This window comes from Lipophrys pholis (genome assembly GCF_963383615.2).
Source record: "Lipophrys pholis genome assembly, chromosome: 13".
Taxonomy (NCBI): domain Eukaryota; kingdom Metazoa; phylum Chordata; class Actinopteri; order Blenniiformes; family Blenniidae; genus Lipophrys; species Lipophrys pholis.
The window spans coordinates 14,859,710-14,867,809 of NC_137632.1; the positions used below are offsets into that span (position 1 = coordinate 14,859,710).

The 8,100-nt window shown below is 47.6% G+C and overlaps 2 protein-coding genes across 8 annotated transcripts; one reads left to right on the forward strand and one right to left on the reverse strand.

The window, feature by feature from the left end:
- The first annotated feature begins 651 nt into the window (after positions 1–651).
- On the forward strand, positions 652–2,770 carry LOC308118881 (uncharacterized protein). 4 transcript variants are annotated; one of them, XM_080478553.1, is made up of 2 exons: positions 652–715; positions 1,069–2,573. In XM_080478553.1, the coding sequence occupies exon 2, from the start codon at positions 1,120–1,122 to the stop codon at positions 2,140–2,142; it is 1,023 nt and encodes a 340-aa protein (XP_080334679.1). In that variant the 5' UTR covers positions 652–715; positions 1,069–1,119; the 3' UTR covers positions 2,143–2,573. The 4 variants fall into 4 exon arrangements, with proteins under 4 accessions (XP_080334679.1, XP_080334678.1, XP_080334677.1 ...); XM_080478552.1 differs by having other exon boundaries at positions 652–806; positions 903–2,570; XM_080478551.1 differs by having other exon boundaries at positions 662–806; positions 1,069–2,770.
- On the reverse strand, positions 2,314–7,857 carry prmt2 (protein arginine methyltransferase 2). 4 transcript variants are annotated; one of them, XM_080478550.1, is made up of 9 exons: positions 7,645–7,857; positions 7,366–7,572; positions 6,273–6,434; positions 5,442–5,606; positions 5,166–5,341; positions 3,795–3,909; positions 3,566–3,702; positions 3,308–3,482; positions 2,314–3,145 (listed from the first exon to the last, which is right to left on the reverse strand). In XM_080478550.1, the coding sequence occupies exons 1-9, from the start codon at positions 7,729–7,731 to the stop codon at positions 3,113–3,115; spliced, it is 1,257 nt and encodes a 418-aa protein (XP_080334676.1). In that variant the 5' UTR covers positions 7,732–7,857; the 3' UTR covers positions 2,314–3,112. The 4 variants fall into 4 exon arrangements, with proteins under 4 accessions (XP_080334676.1, XP_080334675.1, XP_080334674.1 ...); XM_080478549.1 differs by having other exon boundaries at positions 3,780–3,909; XM_080478548.1 differs by having other exon boundaries at positions 5,166–5,359.
- Positions 7,858–8,100: the final 243 nt, after the last annotated feature.

Genomic DNA, 8,100 nt, shown 5'->3' on the forward strand with positions numbered 1-8,100 from the left:
ACCGCCTGCGAGGCATTTTGAAGCAATGACACGCGCTGGCATGTGGATGGACGGACTTTGTAAAAAAAAAAAAAAAAGTTTTACAAAGCTGTTTAAAAGAAGGCCCGGATTGGACGAAGGGGCCTAGAAGATGAGTGGACGTTTCAGGGTTTTGACCAGTTTCAGCTTTTTGACTCATTTTTAGCTTTAATACAGATTAGTTTCAGCCTTTTAATCTCAATCACCTCTCTGAGCAGTCTTTATTCATTAAAAGTTAATATTTGTTTTGGTCTGAAGAGGTTTGAGCAGCCTACGTTGCGAAAGAGTCAACATTTAATGAAACGGGGTGGGCCGGTCGTATATAAAGGTGAATTTATGCTCAATGATATATGCATGTGTGCATACACAGGAGTGGTGACGTGTCCAGCGCGCACCCTGACCGTGTCCATAGATTGGCTCCAGCGTCCAGGGAAGAAGATGGATGTACTTGTTTACCAACTTCTCTCTAACCTATCAAACATACAAGTAAAGCAGCATGCTGTGTGTGGGTGTAGCCCCCGCTCGGCTCCTGTACCCCCCCCCCCCCCCCCCCCCCCCCCCCGGGAGTGCGTGGAGCCGCCCCTGCTGCAGGCCACTTGCTCCGCCGCTCGCTAGGTGGCGCTGCAGCTCCCTATCACTCGCTGAACCGGACAAGAAGATGCAGGAAAACCGCAGGCGATGAACCGCAGCCCCGCAGGTTGTCATTTAATGATCCTCTTGTGACGTTTCCGGGATTTCGTAGGACATTTAGTTCAGCGCGCGCTCCTCTTCCAGCAAGGAAATCTGCGGTATGTGGTCTTTGTTTGCGACCGGTCGCTCCGCATTGTCTGCGGCCTACAGAGCAGTGGCAGACTGCTAAAAGCTAATGTAATTGATGTTTCCAGATGAGGATGGAGACGATAACCTGCATGTTTGGACCGAAACCTGTAATCAGATGAGCTCTACTGCGATCAGGCGCCACCACCCAGACGCTCATAGATAACGCAGCCTCATATCGTGATTAAGATTATGTGTTCATGAAGTGATCTGTGTTTACTCCCTCCCTTTCAGATGTTCCCCTCATTAATCCAGCACTGAAGAGCTGCGGTTGTAGATGGCGTCATGCTGGACACCAGCAGTGATAAAGAGCCGGCGGATGGACTCTGCTCGGACTGTGGGTGTAGTTTCACCCCCCCAGAGTCCGACTCTGACCCCGACGACGCTCCCAACCGGCAGCAAGTGAAGACAGACACTCCGTCAAAGTGTCCAGCCTGCCAGGCCGGCGGCAGCAGCCTCCCGAACGGTCGGCGGCCGCCGCGGCGCATGCGCCTGGACCCTCACAGCTGCAGCCTGTGCGCCAAGACCTTCATCTCCTCCGCCCACCTCACCCTTCACCTGGCCTCCCACAACAAGGAGAGGAAATTCAGATGTGGCATCTGTGGGAAGTACTTCCATCAGTCCTCCCACCTGATGGCGCACAAGATCATCCACAGCGGCGACAGGCCGTTCAAGTGCCCGGATTGTGGCAAGACCTTCGGCCGCGCCTCCCACCTGAAGACCCACCGCCGGCTGCACACGGGCGAGAAGCCTTTCAAATGCACCTACTGTGACAAGTCCTTCACGCAGAAGGCCGGGCTTCTGGCGCACGTCCGTCTGCACACCGGGGAGCGGCCGTACAAGTGTGAGCAGTGCGGGGCAGGTTTTCGCTCTCTGGCCCTCCTGCTCTCGCACAAGGCTCAGGAGGCGTCCGGACAGGGCAAAGCGGCCTCCACGCCACCGCTCAGCCAGCAGCCTCAGAAGAGCGAGAGCAGCACGGAGGATCTCAAGTGCGGCGTCTGCTGCCGCACCTTTGTGAGGTCCTCGTACATCAGGCTGCACATACGGCTCAACAAAGGCCAGCGACCCTATCACTGTAAAGTGTGCAACAAGACCTTCGTCAAGCTGGACACGTTCGTGAACCACTGCGACAAGCACCTGAGGCAGAAGAAGGACAAAAGCAAAGAGGTGAAGGACAAAGTTGTGAAACCTCCTCTTTTTGTCCCCCTGTCCAGACCCCCTTCCCCCGAGTCCTCGCCCGCTCCGCCTTTATCCTCCGAGGTCACCACGCGCTCCAGGGCAAAAGCAAAGACTAAGACTGAACCGTGACCAAGACCGGGCTGGTCTCTGGCGTGTTCTTAACAGGTGTGCCGACGCAAAGCGGTTCTGCCGCAGCGCACGCTCAACAGGACAGGAGCGCCATCATACCAAGAAAATTGCACTTATTCACAACTGGCGAGTCAAATGTTTACATACGAGACTGAAAAAAAGGACACCAAGCACATTAGCATTTACTCCAAACATCCTATTTAAATAAGAGGAGTTTACTCATTGTTGAGTTATTTATTCTGATAGTAAAGGGACATTTTTTTGTACAATGCTGTGGTTTCAGTGTTTTACCACAATGAAAGATTCATGTTTGTAACATGAAGTCATGTTGTTCACTATGTGTCAGTGTGAAACTAATGCAGTGACATACATCAATGTACTTAAGGCTGTAATGTTTTTTTTTTTTCAAATAAAACAAAATAGCATGTACCAATGGGAGACAACAGTTACAGCGTACTCGAGATGAACGTGCACAATGAGTAAGATAAACATTGAAACAGGATGTGAGGCTCAAACGTTTGAGCGGTGGTGTTGAAACTAGGGTCTGTGGGGCATTCACCATTTTTAACGGACCCCCAGAAACTCTCAAGCATTATTTACCTACATTTGCGCCGCTGCTAAAAGCTTTAAAAAAAAAAAAAAAAACTTCCTTGGGTTGAGTCTTTCATCCATCCACTTCCTGTATGAACGTGTATCACCTCTAGTGATGGCCCGGCCAATTCTAACTTTCTCAGTGGAAACTTTGGGGACCGACGACTTAAAGAGTTCATGTCAGTGTGGATCCCAGAGTGCTGCTCCACAGTCCATCCCCGCCACTCTGCTTGGGTCACGCTGTGCTGGATCCGCCGGCTCCCGCCGCCGGCTTTCCTAGCACCGTGGTCACCACAACACACGAGTCACGTCTGATTTCAGGGGGAGCGGCAGCCGAACAGAAGACACTCGTCTTGATCTCCGCCGACAAATATATCCGTCACCTCCACATGGGGAAACTCTTGGTTCCAACCTGGAGACAGAGGAAATAAAAGTTGTCACATGACCTGAGGTCAAACTAGGACATTAAGAAGGATTGTGTTTGTGGATTATAGACCTCGTGAACGTGAATAGAATATCAAGGCAATGAAGGGATTAAACATTCCGTCAGATAGCATGCAGTTCAGGTGCTTGCCTGGTAGTTGTCGGTGTCCTCCACGCTGCTCTTGATGTTCCAGTGCAGGGTCACGGTCATGTGGCGTCTCCAGGTGGGATTCCTGCGTAGGGCGATGCTCCCACTGATGGCGTCTCCGGCCTGGACACCGACTGGCCGGTCGAGCATGAACAGGGTCTGCTTCCAGTGCGTTGGCCTGATGAGGGAGGGGTTCTGATCAATAACTACGTGTACCACGTGTCTAATTATCAGTATTTCTGACCAATTTTTATTTTTTACTCAGAGTTTGGTCCAGTATCCAACTCCACTGTGGCGCCGCCAGCCTCCAGGCTCCTGAAGTGAACCGTGAACCAGGCGGTGAATCCGTGAAAAACTCCAGACTTCTCCACACAGAAACTGAACTCACTCCTCATTTCCTGAGAAATGAAACTGATGTGTTCGTCATAAAGTACCACCGCCTGCAGCTTGTCAAATAACGAAACGCGCTCAGTACCTCAAGGTCTCTCACTTGCAGTGTGTACATGTCCATGCAGATGACATCACGGGGTGCGGCGAGGCAGTCGTTGGGCTCAATGAGGTGACTGAACTTGGGCTTGGCAAAGAACTCCTTCTGTGCCAAAGGCCTGAAGCAAAGGGACAACAGTAACAAATGTGTTTACAGCAGGAGACGTCAAACAAACGTAAGGGTTCCCAACCTATTTGTCCTTGGCTGCCACATCAAACACACATTTATTTTCAGGGATTCGTTGAACTATTAAAATAATGCCAGCAGATTTAAAAAGGTCAGAAAAGAGTTGTTCAAGTTGAAAAGAAGCTCATGTGAGATGTGTTGTTCACTGGCTGCCCCTCGTGGTCAAAACAGGTGTAAAGTCGTTGAACTCGTCACTATTAGTAGCGTCTGCATTTCTCCATGTCGCCGTGAAACCAACGGTGAATTAAAATGGTGTTTGATATTGACATAGATGTAGCTTGAGCAAGATTTTAAAACATTAGTGAGTTATAAAAACACTTCTGCTTTTATCTGCTCAATTCTTTTCCCCGATACCATATTTGATGCCATCTGTCGCACATTAAAGTAAAACACAATATATCATAGGACACCAGCACTCATGAAAGTTTATGTAAGTGTATAACCTTTTACAGATCTTCAAGGAGTTTTTCAGTTTACAAACAAATTTCCGTGATTTCGTTCAAGATTTTAACAGATACAAATGGCACTTATTTCCCTTTTAATTTAAAAGGAACTATATCTAAAATAACAGCGTTACATTTCACAATTTGCCAAGTTTTCCAACGACTTCCCCGTGAAAAGTTGAGATAGCATCACTTTCAACTGCTTGAGCAATGACTCCCTGCGTCGAAGGTAAAAAGCTTGTGAAGCGCTGCTCTGTTTAATGTTTTACGCTTCCATCCAGAACTTTTGTTTGCGATATGTAACGTTGCTGTGTTGATACTTATTCTGGAATCAAAGGTGAAGAATCACTGATTTCTAAGCGATAAAGCATGATAGAGTTCTGTAATCAAGTTTAGATATAATTAGAGCTGAGAACTTTTGTGACAGGTCTACATGGCTTTGTTAAGACCAGCAGCGAGTTGCAGGGCTTCACATTAATTTCCCATTTGGCTCTTTGCATTTGTAGTTTTTTTGTTTTTTTTTGGGACTGGCACACTCACTGTCATCTCAGCGAATGTGAAGAGTCACAAATGAACAGATCACAGTACTGGCATCAACGCTCACCACATTTTATGACACTCCAGGGTCTAACCGCACATCTCAGTCCAGGACCTGTACAACTCACTGAAAAGAGGGTCGGTAGAAAAATAAATGGAAGGGCGACAGGACATTGTTCACTGTCAACAGGTGACTAATGGCTCTTACTGAAGAGGGGTGAAGTCCAGGCCGTAGGGCCGCTCCCAGAAGGCCATTTTCTCTGAGTAATAGCTGTCGGCTTGACATGGTACAAGGGTGAGGGCCGCGGAGGAGGGCCACATCGTGCCGCCATCTCTGAGCCAGCGATCCCTGGCCAGCAGGACTGACTCCACCATGAACTCAAACTGGAAAAGGAGGAAGATCTTTACTTTTTTTTTTAAATGGCATATTCAAACCTGACCCGAGACTGGATGTCGGATGGGGTAGAAAAAGTCTCACTCTTACCAGGAGGCAGTTTCCCATCCACTCGGACACCAGGACGTCCACCTGCTCAGGCAGCTCGATCTCCTCAGCTCGCCCCTGCAGCACAGTGACCACCTCCTCACAGGCGTTCTGCTTCACCAGCTGTCTGGTGTAGTCAGCCATGGAGCTCGCCTCCACAGCATAGACCTGCAACACCAAGGAGAAACAATAAAACACCATACAACAGTCCGTGATGCTGCCCTCTTCACAAACTGGGGAAAGGTGTTCGCCCGTTTCATTCAAACGGACAATCCAGGAAACGTCAGTGTTTACAACATGTAGTTGTGCTTCTTCTCCAGCAGGTGGCAGTGAAAGTACACTTATCAACACAGTAATTCTCTTCTGGACAAAAATATACACTACTTTCTGTGAAGTAGTGTCAAATTATATTACTATATTTTGCAATAGAAACAGCTAATTCCTAAAAAAATAAACTCACAAAACCTCATGAGCGAGATACAGGAATACTAAAGGCTGCCTGTAATTTTTGTGTGTGCGTCAAGTTAACGTGATGTTGTAGGACCAAGTGTATAACTCGCTAAGGTTAGAGCAAGAGTCTGCAGCCTTTATGAGCAAAAAGAGCAGTTTTTGTCACTTTCCACCAAATCAAATTTCACTCCACTCCATACATTAAGAACCAGAGCCATAAATCAATAAGAAGACCCTGATAAGTAATGCCACACGTGTGTGAGAGAACAAGAGCTTTTTTTTTTTTTTTTAGGTGTTGTCACATAAAACGTTGTCATGTAAACAGGGCCTGAGAGTCTATATATATATCTAAACCAACATGGTTATTTGTACCAGAACCCTTACTGTTGAGGGTTTTGCCAGCTGAGCACAGAACAGGCTGATGATGCCGGTTCCACACCCGAGGTCCATCACCACCTTATTCCTCAGGGAGGCGCTGTTCTTGAGGACAACCTGCCTGTAGGTCTCAGTGCGGCTCCTGTCGGACAGCATCTCCAGGTGAAGCCGCTGGATCATAATGACACAGGAGAATAAAGAAATATTGCGTGATATGATTTGGTGAAAAGCAAACCAAAAAAAAAACCATGTTGCCTTAGAGCTTATGCTTTGAATTAAAAACACTAACTATAATGCCAAAACAATCTTTGCTTCCCAGCTTTAAACACGATTTTAAAGTAAACTGCTTATAAGGATCTGCTCATTCAGACCATTAGTGGCCACAAACACAAATCCTCAATTTACACACTGACACTGTTGACACACATCAAAAATGTATATCATGGTAATGATATATGACCTAACAAAACTTAAAACACACACAGGCTTGTGTTTTGTCAGATTTGGTTTCCAGAGTCTATTAATCTCTCACAGATTCTTTATAGTTTTTGCCCGAGGAGCAGAAGTTTTTGCACAGATCTCCTGCAGAGCTGTTTATGTCATGTTATCTAATATACAAACAGTCAGAAGCAGACGAGCAGCTTTCTTTGCTGCACGGTTTAATGCATCAAAGTGAATCAAATACAGAACTAAAGCTTTCTCCAATTAGAGTGACTCCATCAGTAAAGAACAAGATGTTTGAAAAAGTGTCCCTCACCTGTCCTTCATTGATGAAAAATGCCCGGAAGTAAAGAGTAGTAAAAGACACTCCAAACAGAGTTTATGTGTTATGAGTCTTTATGTTCACTTTGCATCCAAGTTCAACTTTTTTACACACACACACACACACACACACACACACACACACACACACACACACACACACACACACACACACACACACACACACACACACACACACACACACACACACACACACACACACACACACACACACACTTTTTATGAAAACCTAAGCAGGCACAGGGAGCACATGCAATCTCCCCACAGAACTCACCTCCATAACACAGTCTGCAAACGTTTAGTCTTAAAAGTTTCTAACCAGTGTGCCATAGTTGCCGAAGTATTCTTCATCCTGCCAGGGGTCCTCCAGAGAGATCGCCTCCTCTTCCCCCTCCTCTTCCTCAGCAGCGTCCTGGCGGAGGTAGCTGGCGGGTACATAGCCCAGGACCCCCCGCAGCTCTGCCCACCACCACTCGGCGGAGGGCTTCGCGTGGACCAGCAGCCGGTCCCCCGCGGTGAAAGCGAGCTACGGGAGAGAAGCGAAGGCGGTCACTCGGAGCTCTGGTTCGGTGTCATGCTGTCAGTGTCGGTGTCTGACCTGGTCGGTGCCTCCTCCGGTGAAGTCTGACCGGGCCACATACTCCTGAGCGGACGCATCGTCCTCGTCCTCTTTCTCCGTGTCCATGTGTGAAGGCTGCGGGCTGTTTATCCTCGCGGAAACACGGTACTGTGCAGTTTAATGACACTTGTTGGTGGAGATGAAATTAACAGGCGACCTGAGCGTGTCACACACTTCCTGCTTGGACGTCACAATACGTAACGGTGCGTTCAGGTCCTGCCGGAAATTTAAAAACTCTAGAGGCAAACGAGACTCCCTGATGCATGCGACACTAAGTTGTCATTGGTTTTATTACATCTATGTTTGTATTTTTTCCACGTCATTGAGCATTATTGCGTTATTGCTTGTGTCTCGTACATTGTCTAACTGAGCTCGCAATTATTACCTCACAAAATTGGTGTTTAAGTGATTTGGGTATTTACCTAACTCGACATT

Excerpts from the sequence above, each read along its gene's own strand:
- LOC308118881 (XM_080478553.1), top strand. The coding sequence starts at position 1,120 with ATGCTGGACACCAGCAGTGATAAAGAGCCGGCGGATGGACTCTGCTCG.
- prmt2 (XM_080478547.1), bottom strand. The coding sequence starts at position 7,731 with ATGGACACGGAGAAAGAGGACGAGGACGATGCGTCCGCTCAGGAGTAT. Across the intron at positions 5,607-6,272 it reads AGCTGGCAAAACCCTCAACA|GTCTATGCTGTGGAGGCGAG; the intron begins GTAAGGGTTCTG and ends TTGGTGTTGCAG. Across the intron at positions 3,483-3,565 it reads GATACTGGACCAAACTCTGA|GCCAACGCACTGGAAGCAGA; the intron begins GTAAAAAATAAA and ends CTCCCTCATCAG.